Here is an 18,436-nt window from a genome sequence, read left to right as displayed (position 1 = left end):
TCCCCCACTGAGGATAAATAAAATCATTCCCAATTCTCCTTTTTTTTTTTTTTTTTAAATCTAGGACTTTTTCTTACCTGTGTAAGAAAAAAATTTGTTTGCAGATTAAGTGGCATTTACAAATTAGTTTTCCTGGTTTGCAGCAGAGATGATTTTTTTTATTAAAGTTGCTAATCTGGTTGAGGGGGGGATGAGTTGCAAAAGGTTAAAAGAGGATGCAAGTGAGGGGAGACCTAGGGAAAGCTGTAGTGCCCTTTACTGAGCCAGTCTGAGGATGTTACGGGAAAGGGTTATGTTCAGAAATTACTTGTTTTGCTTCAGCTGTATTTATCTAGCATGAGATGGTGTCTCTCTCCCTCACTGTGTGTCTGGCAAATGTCGGGTAACAATTAACTGTATGCATTTCATGGTGTAATTGTAGTTTCCCAAATGCTGAGTACGGAAAGTGAGCTGCACTGCAAGCTGCTCTTCCCCTCTCCTTAGCCTAGAGGCACGCGGAGGTTCGGGTGGTGCTTGGGGACGGTTACGAGGGGCTGTCCGCCCTGCTGCGGCCGTGAGCGGCAGCTGGGGCCTGAGGCGAGCTGCCCGCGCCCTTGGGCGGGAAGAGCCCGCGCCGGGGCTGAGGGCGGCCGGCTCCTCGGGCTCCTCGCGCTCCTCAGGCCGCGGGGCCGGGCGGCGGGGCCGCCTTCGTGGCTGACAGGGCTCGGTGCCGCCGCCGGGCTGCAGGTAGCGAACGAACCCCTGCCCTTCTGCCCAGCTCCGGACAGCCCTCCCGCCCTCCAGCCGGCAGAAGAATGCTTCTGCGGTTCCATCCCTCGTTTGTTTGTTTTAATCCCGTATCCTTTATGTAGTCTCCACTTTTTATGTTCAGGATCATCTGGGGCACTTGTTATGACTGCTGCTTCAGAGTCAAACTCTAGTAATGAACCTAATGTATCATACATGACTTATTTGAGAGTGAAGAGGAATGGGGTGAATTCCCAAACAGCTCTGGAAGACATCAGAGGCCTGTTATGGCACTCTGGACAGCGTGTTTCTGAGAAGTTTGGGGGCGCGTCCTTTGCTGGCCCGACTTCCAATTGTCACAGAACGCCAGTGAGCCAGACAGGGTTTGACCACGGGGTTTTTAAAAGGCAGAGCAGGCCTGAGGCTGCCTGGTATCACCCCAGTGTGCCTGCAGGGCCCAGGTCCAGCAGCCACGGCCCAGCACTCTGCTAAACTCCTCTCGCGGTGCTGCCATCCATCAGGTGCTCTGACACTGCTGAGCAAGCAGACAAATACATCAGGGCTTTTTTTAGGTTATTATTATTATTATTAATTTTGAAAGGGTTGTTACTGGGTTATTCTGTTTTCCCTTATTTGCGATGTTTACCAAGAATCTGCTGCAGCAAACTGTGTTATTTATCTTTGCAGCTTTGCTCCATGATGCAACAGCAGAGTTGAACTATTTGCATGTTAATGTAGGCTGGTTTATAAACGCTGTTTTCTGTACCTTCTGTGTGTCTCAAAGATCCAATTAAAGTTAAAAATGCCTTTCTATAGGGTTTAAAAATCTATGCTACTTATGTGAAAGACTAATTGTATAAACGTGTATTTAATCCAACTTCACTGAAATGAAATTTGCTCCAAAGTGAGCTAATGTTTGTAGTCTTTGTTAAAGAATTTGCAGGGAGTGCATATGGCTGCTCTTGGCTAGCAAGGTGGTGTCAGGAGGGGAAAAAAGAGGTGAGGGAGACTTGTGAGCTTTCTGCTGTTGTGGCAAGGCTAGATTTGCAAGACAGAGGAACGTGTATGTATTACCGCTTCTGGAAATGGTAAAGGAAGCTGAAGCCTTTTTACCCTATCCCTCTCAAAACCTGCTACTGTAAGGATATATATGGAGCATTTTAAACTGATGGAAGTGGGGCAGGAATGGGGACATTTGGTAACTCTAATTGGAAAGCAGGGCTGGCTGTTTTCACTAAGAGGACACTGATATTTCTTAGAGCCTGTGCTCTACTTTGAGAAGGATAATTCATCCATTATTAAGCTGATTTTGTTACTGATTTAAAGTTTCTACCTGGAGCTAAGTCATTCTTGAGATATTTAAATAGGTTACTGTGACACTTGCATCAACCTTTCATCACATTTGGGACTTGGAGCATGGATAAGGGAAGTGAAATGGTGTATTTGAGCATTTGGGCAGACAGTAGATTTGAGGGTAGATGTCAGTTCATCCTAATACACCATAGGGTTGTGGCCTGGCACGAACAGCCAAGGACTGCCAACAAGCCTTAACCATGCTTCCAAACCTGAATTTCGCTCTGCTGTTCACATAAATTGGAAATGCTGGTATGTTAGACTTATGTAGAATCAATGCTGTGGGTTTTTCTGATTTACATGTTCTATTTAAAATTTCTTTAGTTAATCAAAATAAAGTCTTGGTTTAATAAATAATCAGTGTCTTGGTTCCTGTGCATTTCTGTCTTTGGTTTTGATCATTACTGATAAAGCAATATAATTATGGTTTAGTGGTTGGCTCACGTAGCAGTGGTAGGAAGTGGATTGTTTTATACTGGATGTCAGAAACTTGCTTATTTATCATTATCTGGTAATTGTGCTGCCCCTTGTTGGCTGATGATGAAGTTGGTAGCCTGTTGTAAGGAAAATTTGAAGACATTTATTGTGATCAATGAGAGAGCTAGATATATTTTAATGCCAGGTGCTTTTTGTGGTGACCCACAATGGCAGCATGGAATCACTTTATTTTTGTTAAATGTTACCTTTCAAAGTTGCTGACATAACACAACTAGAAGTAGCATCACTATAAAATAGGGTATTTCCAAAGGAAACTTTCACCATGCAAGGCTATATTAAATAGTTTGTGTATCAGGTGATAGTGTAAAACTAGAAAGCTGTTAAAGGGTGTAATTTAAGAAAAAAATATTTAACTTATATTTCGTATGTTATAGAAACTGCTGATCTAAACAAAGAGCAAATGCTTTTTCCTTGTCATTTTAGAACAAGAATAAGGGTTCAACCTAAAATGGAAAATCAAAGTGTGCAGACAACACTGTGTGGTAAGATACCTGAAAATATTTCTAATTTATTTGAATCTGTTCTACAAAGTTTTAGTAGATTGTAGTAAGTCAGTTGTAGGAGGGTGACCTACTGGGGAAATGTTCTTTTTCCTTGTTGCCAAATTTTTGGATTCTTGCCTTATTCAAACAGTAAATAATGCCAGCACACATTCACCTTTTTCTGCTGATACTTAAACATATTTTTTCTATTTAATTTCTTTAAGAAACACAAAACCTGAACTGTTTGAAAAATATGGTATCTGTTCTTGCCAAATTAGGAAATAATTGTCTAGTGAGTCTTTTATTACATCAAAAATACAAGAAACAGATTTCTATGGTCATTTATCTACTAAAGATTGTACGTAGGTGCACCCCTAAATGCTTTGTATTAACTTCCTGACATAACGACCTGGTTCAAGATGCTAACGGTTGAGATAAGTGATTCAGTCTCGCTTAAATAAATGCCATATAGCAAGCCTTGGCATTTAGCCTAATCCTCCACTGGATTCTGTTCCTAATTCACTCAGATGTTCATAGTTCCATATTATTTGTTAAATAGAAGTAATATAATTTGCAATTGGAGAACTTAGTGTGATATAAATTGCTAAATATTAAGTTATTTAAATTTATAACATATACTAACAATAATTAAAAGCCAGAAATATTAACATGGGACTGTTACTTTAGTGAAGCAAATCATGCTCAAATAGTTGACTTTGGGTTAAGTACTTTAGTTATTTATAGATGGATAGAAGTGGTGTAGCTCTGTGTTTTGCTTGCTTTTTCTTTAAAATACATATCCATGGTACATTTTTGAGCTGGTTTAATGTAATGCTAAATGAATTTAAAGAAAAGATAACACTTCACGTGAAGTTTTTTTTTGTTTACTCTTAGATATAAAAACAGATCTGAACTTACTGCTTGAATGCCTTAAATACCAGATGGACTGCCCTTTATCTCAGAAAGAGGCTTTGATCACTATTTATTCAATTTGTCAACAAAACAGTAAGAATCGTTTTACCTTCAAAAAAACATAACCGTTTATGTTCACAATGTATGTTAAGAAGCTGTCAATGCCGGGAGAAAATAAGTTAGCTAAAAGACCTAAGATTTGATGGGGTGTAAAATCTTAAGATTTTAATTTTACACAAAAGCAAAATTTTAATTTTTATTTTTTGCTTTGTTTGTTGTAGGTGAAGCAAGCGAATATTTTCGAGAAATTGGTGGTTTGAGGTTTATAAACGATCTTGCAAAGTCAAGTGTCCATTGCATAGTAAAGGAAGCAGCTTTATTTACATTAGGAATTATAATAGAGAGTAATGGTAATAAATACTATTATGTATATTTCTGAGTTACTCATGGTCATATTATACCTTGGCTTGTTCTTTTTCTCCATTATTTTTCCCATCAAAAATGATATTACAGAATAATAAGCTTGAAAAAGGGGAAATAAAGTTGCCACTGTTCCACTTTCCCACCCCAAGGTTTGAAGAAATACCTTGCTGATATGCCTATCTCTGCTAGACTTGTGTATCCAGCACATCTTAATGCTAATGGACAGTTTTATTGCTTCACTTCCTTGTTAACAAGTGTAATGACTCAGAGATTCTTCCAAAGTTTGCCAAGGACCAGCATAGTTTAGAAGTGACCACAGGAGGAAGCCCTAATTCCCTTTAGAGGCCCTCACAATGATTTAGATAAAACTAAGCCTTTGTTTACTATGTTATCATGTTATCAAACTAATTTAAGATTTTTTTAAAAAAGACTTGCTTTAAGGACTTAATGGCTTTTATTTTCTGGTTTCAGTTTACTGTCAACAATCTTTATGTACTTCTGCATTGTTTGAGGACCTCATTTTAGTTTTAATTAATAAGGATTCTGGTGTGAACTTAAAAAGAATGTCTGTTTATGTCATCTTAGTACTGGTTTCAAATAACAGTAAGTGCTTTCTTCTGTGTTATAACACCATTTTTTTTACTTATGGTTTCCTTTTTTCTGTTTGCCAATCTATGTTATGGAAATTTGGAACACTCAATAAATAATGCTTTTGTGAGGTTAACTTAAAAAAGATGAATCATAGCATGTCAATGGAACTGAAGTATAGAATCACTGAGATTGGAAAAAGACCTTTAAGGTCTTCATTGTAAATGAAATAAATATAAGTAAGTAATTGCTTACTGGGATTTCCTTAAGTAGCAGAAAGTATTTAAATTCTAACATTACATGCAAACCAGGAGTTTCTGACAAAAGTCTTCTGAAAAAGTTAGACATAGAGAAAAATAAAACACTTTTGCCAATGTTTTTCTGAGATTTTCAGCAGGGGAGGGGGGTGCATATTTGCTTAGGAAATGGAAATACAATTCAAATATATAAATTAAATTTGACATCAGGATTTTGTTTCAAGTTGCATGTGTCTTCTGAGTCTGGTATGTCTTCTCTTTTAGAGTATGGGCAAACTTATGTCAGAGAAACAGGCTGCATTGGTCTTCTGCTACAGTTATTCAGGTAACAAACAATTGCTGTTCAAACAGAAAAATGATAGAATTTTTAGGACCTGTTCCCTTTGTTTTTCCTGAACAGAACAACTCTTTCCACATCTGAGATGAATCTGTCAGATGAAAATACTTACCAGAGCTATCAACTGTGGTCTTCAGTCTGCAGTACTCTCTGTGCCTGCGTTAACAATCCTCAGAACGGTAAGTGTTGCTGTTAAAATTGTGAAAAATGATTGAAGTGTTTTTCCAAAGTGATAAGTTCTGTTTTCATTTTTATTGTTCAACTGAAATTTCAGTGTGATGCTTTGCCAAATTATGTTTGTACTTGGGGTTATTTGTTTTTATTTTCCCAGAAGATAATCAAAGCATTTGCTGTGCAGTTTTTCCATACGCAAAAGAGTGGCTAGAAAGTTGCACGGAGCCTGAGATTGTTCGTCCTATTTGTTCATTTGTTGGCCTCACAGTTGCAAATAACTGTAAGTACAGCTGAAGCTTTAAACAGTTTCCTTTTGTAAGTTTCATTTTATAGTTAAATTTTTGATTTCTTCTTATCATCAATCCCTACAAATACATTTACTGTTTTTGCAACTTTTAAATTGAAAATTAGATTCGACTATCTCCATTTCCCTGGTTTGTGCTTATGAACACGAACAGCCTCATTGGCTGTAATTACTGAGGTTGGTAAAAACTATTTGGGAGCTTTTTTGATTAGAAGTAGTTTGAAAATATTTCATTACTATGTTTCTGAAAACATTTATATGCATGTGTTAGATCCATATGTTTCTTGTAACTATCTTAAAAAACAATTACAACAATTTCTCAAGATTGATATATATCCAAATTGAGTTTCTTTGTATGGATGGAAATAAAGTGATTAATATGTGCATAGATAAATTGCAGTGAGTTTAAAAAATGCTAAAACTATTAAAAAAACTCTTTTTTTTCCTCATATTAAGCCACTGTGCAGAAATACTTTGTTTCTGTTGGAGGACTGGATACCTTAGCTAAAGTTCTCAACAAGTTGATGCATGATTCCTGTATAAATCAATCCAGCACAAAACTTGCGGTAGTAGTAACAAAGACTCTGGATGCCTGCATTGCTAATGACTGTGAGTGAAGAGAGCACTGCCACTTATTTCTGATAATTCTAAATTGCATTTTTTAAAAGCCTGGTTTTGGTGGATAAGTGCTAGGAATGGATGCTAAAAGGCTATTAGTTTACATATATATGTGTATGTATGTATACATATATATACACACACAGATCCAGTTTGTATTGCAAAATCTTTAAGATTCAAACTTGTATTGGGAATGATTCAGTTAATCTGAGGTGGATTACTTTGCTATTGTTACTAAAATAAACTTAGTGAAATTTAAACCATACTAAAATTTAAAAATAAGTTACTGGTGCTATTTTTCAGTAAGTAAAGCTGAGAACTAGGCATGGCAGTAAGCTTGGGTTCTGGAGTTAGAGTTGTGCTTCTGTAGGCTTGTACTGGAGACTAATAAGCTTTGTAAGCTTTAGGAGTATGCGTGCACTAGCAGTGCTGTTCCCAGTTTTAGGAAGAATTTGCCCTCTTTACCAGGAACTAGCTCTTGTTATGGCAGATAGCCTGAATCAAACCTTCCTCTACTCTTTTAATCTGTTCTGGAACTGATGTGAGAAAACTCAGCAGAGGTCTACACAACTTGCACATTGGAAAGTCCTTGTTTGTCAGGTCTACCACAATTCTAGAGTACAATCTGGGCGAAAAGGCAGTGTTGGATATGGGGAATGGCATGGTAGAATTACTACACCAGTAGAGGTCTGCCAATTTGAAGTGTTGAAATTAAAAATGAGAGACTAGAGTTTACGCAGTCCCAAGGCTTTTTTTAGAGTCCCAAGTTTCTATAGAGAGTTCTCTTAAAAAATAAATAATAATTTCAGACTTGAATGGTGTCTATATACTTATTGTCTAGTTCATTTTTCTTCAACTTGTTTTTAACATAATAGCTGCCATGGGTAGCGCTTTGGTGAAGTATCACACTGTGTCTGAGCTACTGAACCTGCTGTCTAATGACACTTTGGATACAGGAGAAAAAATGAGTATTATTCTAACAATTGGACATTGTACTGAGGTTTGTGGTAAGAAATTTTTCTTTCTTTCTGCCCCTTTTTTTAACTGAATTCTCATACATTATTTCAGTGGTGACATTTGATCAAGATTTTGAAACATGAGGGAATGTTCTTTTAAATAATGTAACTTAATATGCAGGGAAAAAAAAAAGTTTGCTATATACTCGATCTCTAAACTGTAAGACCTGTTAACACATAGTATCTTTCAGAACTTTAGAAAAGTAGGCAAGAATTCAGTTTGTTTTTAGGTATCACAGGGTAAAATTCATCCAGTCCTGAAAACTACTAAAACACATACATAACAAATTTTTTTGATCTCTGTTTTAATGGTCCTTGAATAGATACAGCTGCTGTACACTGTTTACATATCTATTAGTATTTTAAAATGCTGTACAATGGTAATGTTTTTAGAGTAACTTAACTGCTAAGTAACCCTGAAGTGTTTTTGCCAGGCTCCTCATGGCATGTACAAGAGTATCTGTTACCTGTTATCACAGTATCACGGATAACAATAAAATTTTAGGCTGCTGTCTTAGTTGATGCCGAGCAGTGCTTACATTTTTGACTTGTCTAGTTTGGCTTGGTCCTTCTTCAAGTTTCTTGCAATAGATTTGAAGTATGGTCAAATCATCCTGTGTGATTTAGAGCACTTCTGCTGCAGCCTGGTTAGTAGGGTCATTACAGCATACTTGAATCCATAACAATGTTGTTTGTGTTTTTTTTTCCTCCCAGAATTTCCCTGGAAGTTACTGGTATTAAGCTTCTAAAATTAGTTCAGATTAAGTGTGTATGAGATTGCAAATAACTTATTTTCTTTTACAATTTTCTATTTTAGAAGAAAATCAGTATGAACTGCTCAAGAACAATGGTCTTCCACTTATGATTCAGGTACTAACTGAGTCTCAAGATGAGGAACTAAACAAAGCTGCTACTTTTGTGCTGCAGAACTGCAAACAAATGAGTAAGCTTACTGTTCCTGCTCTAAAAATGAGAGATGACTTCCATATTTAAGTTTTCTTGACTTTCTAAATTATTTTAACTGTAGCAGCTTTGTGATTCTGTGTACTCAGAGATGTTTATTTTCTGCAGTGAAGGCAGAATAAAAGTAAAAACTTCAATGGTGTGACAAGAACGCATTTGTGTAACCTACATATGTAGGCCCAGTTCATAAAACCTTTTCAGTCTATAAACAATGTACAAAATATTATAATCCCATACCCTATTAGTACTCTGTTCATGGGTATGTACCACTGTACCTTTAGAGACTAAACCAATGGATAATCAGGCCTGTAATCACCATGGCTACTATTATTTTACCATATTAAAAAGTGTGAACTTCAATCTTAAAGTAGGGTGCATTTTGAAGCATCCTGTTTAATGTTTTTAAATTGTGTAATACTACCCGTGGAGCAGAAAGACACCTTGTCCTTCAGTCTCTATAGCACTGAAGGTATTATGCAGTGCTAATCAGTAAAAAGCATGTATCTATATTTTTGCATTAAAAGTGTATCTGAGAGTTTTGTTTAAGTGTATAGCTGAGGGGACATGGTACTTTTCAGGCTCCATCGATACAGAGGTGTTTTATTTTTAAAAGCCATACTGGTGAAGGAACTGTCCAGAATAAAGTGATTTCTTAAAACAAATCATAATTTTATAAACAGGTTATAACAGCTGTAGTTGCAAGCTCAGTGATTACTTAATGGAAACACTGCACATGCTTCTTGTGACTGCAGTTTATCTTTGAAGTGTATGAACATGTGTGTATAAATTTAGATTAACAGGGGGTTATATTTTGCATTATTATTTACGGGGAGTCACTTCCTCAGAATACTATAATATAATAAATATTAAAGTATTCAGTGATTAAAATTTGGAATATTAACTTTATGTTTTATGAAGCTGAACAATTGTCCCTGAAAATAAATGAGAGTTCATTAAATGAGAAGAATGCAGACAAGTTGGAAGCAGACATGCAAATCAGAGAAAGAAGTCTACAAGATTACTGGAAGAAAGCGAGAGAAATTTTACACAGAATAAAATTGATTGAAAAGGAACATGATGAGGTTGGCATGTTTACCAAAGCAGGGTAAAACTAAGCACATCTTCTCAGAGTCTAGGGAGCAATAGGAAGTAAACCCTTAAGATTATTTCACTGTGAGCTAGAAAAGTAGGGAAGATATGGGATGTATGAGAAACAACCTCTGTTTTTTGCCGTTATTGTATATCATACAAAGTTAGAAGGATTGAGTGCAGTCAGAGAAAGACAGCATCTGAATGTTATGAAGTATTTTAGTTTGTAGAAAATCTATTTTGATAATAAAGTTCAGATCATTTAGGTTGAAAAACAAGAGTTAAATTTTATTTTAATCGCCAGTTGCTTAAATTTATAGTTTAATATTCACAAGCACGAAATATCCATGACTGTACAGCTATGACAGGATAGCTAATGCACATGTGAACGTAAACAGTTTTGTTATTACATAACTTTGCTTGTGCTGTATAACTGGAGGGTATCTCTGGGTGTGGAATAGCAAATGTTGTGTTATTTGTCTGGATCTTCAGTTAATTAAAATTTACCAAGTGTTCTGTATTAGTAGCACATCCATTGCTTCAGTCTGGAACTATCACTTAATAACTACCTCTTGGACACCTTTGATAGCCTTGATGTTTTGTCGGCTTTCAATTCAGTCAGGGATTAGATTGATCTATCCTAGTTGATCATCTTATTAGATTTACTTCGTTGTTATTGTGGTTTTTAAGAGCCCATACAGTTACTAACTAATATTTTTCAATACAGGAAAGAATGCAAGGAAGAGTATTTGTTGGCAGACCTTCAGAAAACAGTATTGAAGCAACAAAATACCATGAAATGAATCCTATTCATCCAGAAACATATGTAGAAGGAACACATAAAGAAACATGTTATCCACGATTAACGTCTAATTTGGATGGTCAGGTTCTTGCTCTAGCAGTAAATTCTCCCCTGAAAAATGAAGCAGTGAATGCTATGAATCCAGTAAACACTTCTACTAGAAAAAGTGAACAGAATGATATTCCACGGCCAGTTTGTGAAGTGCAGAGAGACAGTGTACTTCAAAGTCATCGTATAAACGAGAAAACAGGTTGTGAAAAAAGGCAATCTATTCTTCAAGTACAGTAAGTATCTTGCATCTAAGCAGAAATAGTAAGTTGCTTTTCATTAGTAACTTCTGAACTGAATGTCAGCCTTTTCAATTAGTGGTTTCTAGCTATGTATTTGTACCAAAGGTTATAGACGCTACAGTGTCATTGTTTATATATATATTTTTTTCCCTCTTAATGGTAGGCTTCTGATGATTTGTATAGAGAGCCTGTTACAGGCCATGTTCTGTGGTCTTGAACATAGTGATGAGAAAGCATCCGTAGTCTTCTGTCTTCAAATTCACACTGATTTAGAAGATGAGGATTTGACCCATTGGTTTGGATGAAACCAAACCCTTAATACTTCTGCAATGTGCACTTAAAAGCAAAACAGCAGTTATAGAACTGTTCTGCAAGAACTCAAACTGTAGTTCCTATGAAGAAGGAAAAAAAAAAGCTTTTTTCCCCCCATGTTTCTCTTCCCTTGTACTCAGTTCCTTCACTGCATGGGAAGAAAAAGACAGTCATTTACTGTTCTCTTGCTTTACACACCTGTTTCACACAAATGCTTATTTTCCTCTTTTGCTTCCTATGGTTATCTTTCTTACTGATAAACAAAAAATGATTTATAGGCAACCTGTAAGAATAAGTATAGATTCCATTGTCTTGCATTTACATAGAAGTATCCTCTGAGACAGGCAGTGGGAATATGAACAAAACTATGGATCTTTTTTTTGTTGTTGTTCCACATTTTTATTGTGCTTCCTTTATGTGGCTGGCTGGACCATGGTCCTATACAGATTGCTAGCATGTGTTATATTGTGACTGCAGCTAGCACAGAAATAATCAAGGGCCTAGTATATTTTCCGTGGTACTTTCACTTAAATTCTACTTTGCTACTAATCGGCATAATTTCACACAGCTTTTTTGTTTGTTGTTCTGACCTTTGAAGCACAAAATTATCAATGAATACATTTTGTGGAAAAAGTGCTCTCCTTGCATGTGTGTATGTGTAAAAACAGGAGTTACCTGAGCACAACCATGGATTAGGCTCCTTGCTTCTGCAGCATTCAAAGGTGGTCAATGATGTTGAAAAACGCATGATCGTGGTATCACAGGAATGTGTTGGTTGCATAAAAGATACTCGGTGTAAGAAGAGAAGATGACAAATTGCCTTTCAGAGCAATTGCCACATCTGGTAAAAGTTACAGTGTTCTGAACACTTCTTTGGAAGTTTAATGTGCACTAAGTAACTGTGATATAAACTGGAATTGGAAATGATTCTGGAAAGCAGCGAATGCCAGGAAAAGTACTGTGTTCCGAATGCTGGAACAAACATGCTGCATAGCACTGCAAGGAATGCTAATCACATGTATTGGGTAAACAAATTTCTAAGATGATAATATCATGCTGGATACTTCTAGCTCAGGAACTTGGGATAAATACAATCTTTTTTGTAGAATTTTATCTTTTGTATATTTAATGTGCTTTTTGTTCTGTATTTTGGAACGTGCGTATTAATTTACAGTTAAATGTATGTTTTGAAACTTTATATAAAATTGGTTCACATTGTTAATCTTTCCAGGAAAGACTTATTTAAACAACCAGCAAAGACTGTTAGAAATATGAAACAGGCGTGCACGTCAGGTACAAATAGCTAATCATATTCGTGTTTTAGATAATTTTGTTCTTAACTATTTTAATTTGTTTTGTTTATTTTTATCATTACTTTTTTAAGTTAGATGACAAAATACATTACTTGTAATATTCTTTAACTGAATAATTCTGGAATTTTATATTAAATACAACCTTATCTAGAGTGTTCTTTTTTCTTTTAAGATTTTTTAGCTTTTTATTTTATTTTATTTTAACTATTCAACTGAATGTCTTACAGATAAATGTTTTAAATTAAGTCTGAATGCAATCCATACTGAACAATTGAAGCCCTTAACAGAACATGTGCAAGGCTACTGGTTTTGTACTGTACTTTTAATTGTGGGGATAGAACCTACCTGTGAGAGTGACTTTTGCCTGAAGATGTTCCTACATTTTGAGTGTGTGTGGATGGTGGTAGAATAAGAGTTTTTCAGGTTTACAGTGATTTTCTTTATGTGTATTTATTTCAGAATTGGAATATAGTCAATCAAATTTTTGCTTATAATTTAGTCTCCAATTAATTTACAAAATCATTCATTAGTTCAGTGTTCGCCAGGATGGTAGCTTTACAAGGGACAAAGCTGACTTTCACAAATGGTTATTTAAATGAAAAATAAGTAGTATTCCAGTACATCACACTTTCAGTATCTGATTCTAAATAAAGATCATGTTCATGGAACTTAATTAAGCAATGTGAGTTTACAGGGTTATTTTGCTGTGTTCAAGTTGAAGTGGTACGCTTCATTAGGAAAGTAAATAAGAAGTAAGCATTGAATTATACATAATTCTGGATTTACATAAACATGAATACTCTCTGTTTAACTTCAGGAAATTTCATTTGGATTTTCTGCTGTTAATGTGAATTCAACTTTCCTAATCTATAAATTGAAAATATAATTGAATATAAGTATGCTGATGCATGATTCCCCTAGCAAATGATAGCTTGCATTTTCTTCCTAGCGTTGTTTTTTTTTTCCTCTTTATTTAGACAACCATTCATTGTCCTCAGAGATAACCAAGGAAGGAAAAAGTACCTTGACTACAACTGCATCCCTTAAAATGACAGATATAAGGTGTATAGGTAAATATCTTAGGTCCTTGTTTCCTAAATTCAAAAAAGAAGCATTGAAGAGCCACCAAACCAGAAAGTGAACCTGACATTACAGAAATCTTAACACTTCTATTGGATTACCTGTTCTCTAATCCTTAACTGCTTCCTTTACTTTCTCTGCTTCTAAAATAAAAGAAATGTTGACATAAAGCTTACATATTCTGATCCTGATCTGTGTGTCTTTAGTAATACTGGTTTTACTAAGAAACAATGTACAATAGCTTAGAGAACACCTAGTAGTTACAGAGCAGGTCTTTGCTTCCTCAGAGGGGAAAAAAAAAAAGAAGCCCTGCTCAAATCCCTTATGTATTCGCCCTGCTAAGCCTCCTAACTATTATGAAGCCCTTCTATTTTCTCTGCCTTACTGCTCTTAAATAGAGAGAGGCTATCACAGCTATCCATGACTGCAGCCTGCATTTCCTCTGTATTTTCCTTCCTGAACACAGTCCATCAGTAGGTTATGACAGTGCCTCTGCTACTCAGCGTTTGTAAGTGGAATCTGTATGGTCTTTTTTTAAATAGATCCACAGTCCACTGTGAAGTATCATGTGGGCATATGAAATCAAGTTGTCCAAATAGTTTCAACCTGAGTTTCAGCAGTGCTTTATCTTAGGCTAGAATATTGCTGAGATACACCTGTGCCCTTCAAATTCTTCACAGAAGTTCTTTTTCAGCTGCCATAACTAACAGTGAGAGCACTTAAGAGTAACTAAACTGTATATTAGAATGGGTTATGACCTCAGAAAAAAAATCAGAAGGCTTCCTGTGAGGGAATTCATGCATAAACTAGGCTTATCGGTTATATTCAGGTTAATGCAGATAGCTGTCACAACACAAATTTTCACAGTAAAGCAAAGACATGTTTTATGTTTTAGCTCCTGCAGAAATCGTTCCTTCTGTGCAAAGTGAACAGGGGCCCTTTCTTCCCATCCCATCAATATTTTTATTTCTGTAGAGAATCTGTGCCTAATTAAGTAATTTTAGAGTTGAAGTGCAGTGCAATTTGGTTCCATAGGTCATGTTGAAAACAAATTTAGAGAGCAAGCGCAAAACAATAAATAAGTATTTTCAAGAAGATACAGAGATAAATAACTTCTTTTAACATATGTATATGAAAAATTGGAGGTTAAATTGTAGATCATAGTAACATGCTGAATTTTATGATGGCTGCTATAGCAGTTATGCTTACTGTTTCTACAATGCCCTATTTTTTTTTCCAGGTTGTACAACAGCAGGTCTGTCTGTCAATAGCAAAACTTTTAGCAAGATGCTGCGAACTTGTCCATACCTATGTTATCATCACAAAGTTGTTCTGGAAGCTGAAGAAAGATATAAAAAGGAACTTCAGAAGTTGTCTGTTTCTCATATTAGTGGATATGCAGCTTTTGAGCGTAATTTATTTTGTTTGTTTTTTAGTAACTGTTTAGTAACTTGTTTTAACATTCTTATTCTGATATCCTACTCACTTTATATGATTTACCAATGATTTGTACTAAGTGAGATTGGAACTGCCATTTTTTTGGGAGGATCAGTTAGTCAAATATTAATAGAAGTGAATATATGAAGTTGCAAAAAGTGTGAATGGATGAACTTTACAACGAACTTGTTTCATTCCAATATTACATGCTCATGGATGAAAAGAGGCTTACAATTATTGATCAATAAAAAGAGCATTAATCTTATTTAAAAGCATCTTTTATTTTTCTGGTTTAACAGAGGCAAATTTTAAAAGTAATTAAATAGTTCTTGTCTGCTGGCATTTTTAATGGTCTCTATCTTATACTTTTTAGAAATACTGCTGACCCCAATAAAGAAAGGAAAATTGCATACAGAGACATCAACTTTTAAGAGCAAAAAGGATAATGTCCAAAGTAAGGCCTTAGTTTGGAAATTAATACAAAAAGCATTTGTTGTCTGAGTAATCTTATTGCAGGGTTTCACCATGAGAGCCTGTGGATAAAGAATTATGATATTGTACATGGATTCTGTCAACAATCTGTCAGAGAATGCGTAATTTATACTCATGAAATTATTACACATACTACTTTACAATTAAGTGATCTGGTGATTGCATTGAATCCTGCTAGGGTTACTGCCATGCCATCTACTATTTCTCAATTTTGTAGCCTTAAGTTTAAAAATGTAGAGGCACAGTCAAGATCAGATCACAGTGCAGCTGTTTGTTCCTAGATTCAGCATCATTCATCTGCACCTAGATTCAGCACTATAGCTGTGTTATCCTATTTCTGTTTCTGTTCCTTCTTGGAGTTCCGCTAAGGACTTGGGTTTCTGTGTGCTAAATAGCTAAAAGTAAACTTGAAATATACAACAGTACTGGAGCAAGTGTCTGGAAGTGATCTATCAGAAAATTAAAGAGGTTTGTTTACCTGTCCTGTATACTGAGTTGTTGAGTAAGACATTACTGACAAATAGAGATGGAAAAGTGAATATTAGCTCTATCAGCCTCTGCAGGACAATTTCAGAACCCTGTGCTTACAAAAGCATCAGTTGCCCCTAAAAAAAGGTCTATAATGCTAAGGTCTATGTCTATAATGCACAACTGTCCATTTGTAAATAGCGGAATATGTATCTTTTAAAATATTTTATTCTACAATATAATGAAATAGTTGGTTATAATTTGAACTCTTTTATTTACTCCACAAATATATCTATTTTTTTTGCATAATTCACAAGGAATTTTCTTCAGAATGTGGTGATTTTGGGCACATCCTGCAGAGCTCTGACTGCAGTCAAAATAATACATTCAGCAACTACTGACCTATACTGTTAACTTAGGACTGACCAGAAATTTTAAAGCAAGCTGAAGAAGCTCTCAAAATCAGTACTTAAATTCATAAATGTTAATATTACTTAAAAAAATAAAAAATAAAAAATCAATTCTGAAAAATCAGCCCACCAGTCAGGAATTTGTTTTTAGTGTTCTATTTCCAAAAACCTTGTTTACATCATTATGTAATTGATTTCTGGTAATAGCTAGTGTGTGTGTCTGTATATATATATACATATTTAAAATCATATTCAGAAACTAATTTGGCAATAATAGCCATGGAAGTTTAAAAACTTTTGTTAAAAAGAGCAGCTGTTTATTTCATCTCAATAACTTATTACACTAATAACCTTTAGCAAGTAAACATTTTCTGAACTTAACTGGATTTTTCATTCTTTCTTCCAAGAACAGATAGTAGTATGGCTCAAAACATGGTTTTGTCATAAATTTTAGTTCCTAAAATGTTACCTGTGTTTTATGTGGTGGTTTTTTTTTTTTTCAAGAAAAAGACAAGATGTTTTATTTTTTTAGGTATTCTTTTGACTCCAATTAGAAGAAACAAACCTGATACTTCCCATAGAGATGAACATAATAAAAATACTCGGTTACCTGAAGAATATAACTTGCTACCGATATATGAAAAGTGTGAGTATTACCAGAAAATTAATACTGTAATAAGAGTAACTTAAAGACCATTCATTACCTTTAGCTCAGGGCATTGAAGAAAAAGGAATCCATGCTTGCTGCTAGAGACAAGTAGCTGAGAATTTAAATAGTCATTCTTGTACCTTCACTCATAGTATTATTGAGGTTTATTTTGGGCTAAATCCTATTATTTGCTAGTTGCTTCCAGTACCTAAATAATCCTGACACGTTAATAACAATGATTGGAAAAAGATATAATGAAAATTAGATATTACTAATAAAGCAACAGTTATGTATTCATGTTCATTAGAATAAATATTCTTTTACAACACTACATTCAGTTTTACAGTAGAGCTCAGTTACTTCAGAACAACTAAGAGGTGGCCTTGTTCACAATTTCATAGCTTTCCAAAAAAAACAGGATGCTAACTTGAAGAGACAATGTGTGAAAGAAAAGCACAGCCAGGAATGCCAACAGTTAAAAGAAAATTGTATATATTCACTTGGTGAGAATGAGGTTAGTTATGCGAAGCCTACTCATACGCTCACATATTTATAAATGTAACATGAGTGTGAATTACATATTTTCTTTTCAAGTCACCCTTAACAGGACCCCAGTAACAAAGTGAACCATATTCAAAACATATCCTCCTCTGCTGATTCTACTTCATAGTGATTTATCCCTGAAAGAAGTTAAGCATTTTTCTACTGTTAGCCCTTTCAAGTTGGTGGATATGGAGGTATACTTTTTTCTTGTACTTACAAAAATTCCTACAGTATAGAAATAGTAGAAAACTAAAGACATAGCTGTTCTGGCTAGAAAACAGATACTGAGGGTAGAAGTTAGGTAGGCACAACAGAAATAAATGTGTCAATGTTTAAAAATATTGTATTTCATTGAGTGGATGACTGAAGAAATGGCTGAATGTAATATATTGAAGAACCATCATTATCCTGATAAAGCAATTGATTCTTCAGAACTAGTTAAGGTTGCATCACCAGTAATAATGCATTGCTTCTGAATGGGAAATACTGTGTAAATTTAGTTATTTTTTAATTACAGCAAAATAAATACTTCCAGAACAATGAGAGAGACTCCCTGGATATAAACATAAGAACTTTCAACAAGAAAAGAAGAATCCGAAAAGATTTCACAGATGAAGAAATCAATTATCTTTTAACTGGAGTAAAAGAAATGGGTCATCACTGGAATTTGATTTTGTGGTCCTACCCATTTCAGGAAGGACGGACGAACGTTGATCTTTCCAGCAAATACTACAAGTTGCAGGTGCAAATAACTAAAGTTTAGTTTTCTACTAATAATATATACTACCAGGTCATTTTTAATCTTTTTACCCTGATTTGACTCAAAAAAAAAAAAAAAAAACAAACCCACAAACCCATAGGATATTAGAATTTGCAGCCTGTGGGGCTGGTCTTTCTGTC

The 18,436-nt window shown here is 35.1% G+C and overlaps 1 protein-coding gene across 10 annotated transcripts; it reads left to right on the top strand.

The window, feature by feature from the left end:
• The first annotated feature begins 58 nt into the window (after nt 1–58).
• TERB1 (telomere repeat binding bouquet formation protein 1) lies at nt 59–18,226 on the top strand. 10 transcript variants are annotated; one of them, XM_084533774.1, is made up of 20 exons: nt 59–726; nt 852–919; nt 3,001–3,059; nt 3,954–4,064; nt 4,253–4,381; nt 4,866–4,997; nt 5,504–5,564; nt 5,640–5,755; nt 5,908–6,030; nt 6,511–6,663; nt 7,548–7,679; nt 8,506–8,631; nt 9,570–9,733; nt 10,468–10,826; nt 12,376–12,437; nt 13,435–13,527; nt 14,778–14,948; nt 15,348–15,428; nt 16,877–16,988; nt 18,054–18,226. In XM_084533774.1, exons 3-20 carry the CDS (start codon nt 3,026–3,028, stop codon nt 18,097–18,099), a joined length of 2,205 nt encoding a protein of 734 aa, XP_084389900.1. In that variant the 5' UTR covers nt 59–726; nt 852–919; nt 3,001–3,025; the 3' UTR covers nt 18,100–18,226. The 10 variants fall into 10 exon arrangements, with proteins under 10 accessions (XP_084389900.1, XP_084389901.1, XP_084389898.1 ...); XM_084533775.1 differs by lacking the exon at nt 852–919; XM_084533772.1 differs by having other exon boundaries at nt 59–919; nt 3,933–4,064; nt 5,911–6,030.
• The last annotated feature ends 210 nt before the right edge of the window (nt 18,227–18,436 follow it).

The sequence above is a fragment of the Aythya ferina genome (assembly GCF_964211825.1).
Source record: "Aythya ferina genome assembly, chromosome: 12".
NCBI classification, from domain to species: Eukaryota; Metazoa; Chordata; class Aves; order Anseriformes; family Anatidae; genus Aythya; species Aythya ferina.
Note: the sequence above shows the minus strand (reverse complement) of the source record. Positions and strands in the feature narration are given on the sequence as shown.

Excerpts from the sequence above, each read along its gene's own strand:
- TERB1 (XM_084533772.1), top strand. The coding sequence starts at position 3,026 with ATGGAAAATCAAAGTGTGCAGACAACACTGTGTG. Across the intron at positions 6,664-7,547 it reads TGCCTGCATTGCTAATGACT|CTGCCATGGGTAGCGCTTTG; the intron begins GTGAGTGAAGAG and ends TTAACATAATAG. Across the intron at positions 7,680-8,505 it reads ACATTGTACTGAGGTTTGTG|AAGAAAATCAGTATGAACTG; the intron begins GTAAGAAATTTT and ends TTTCTATTTTAG.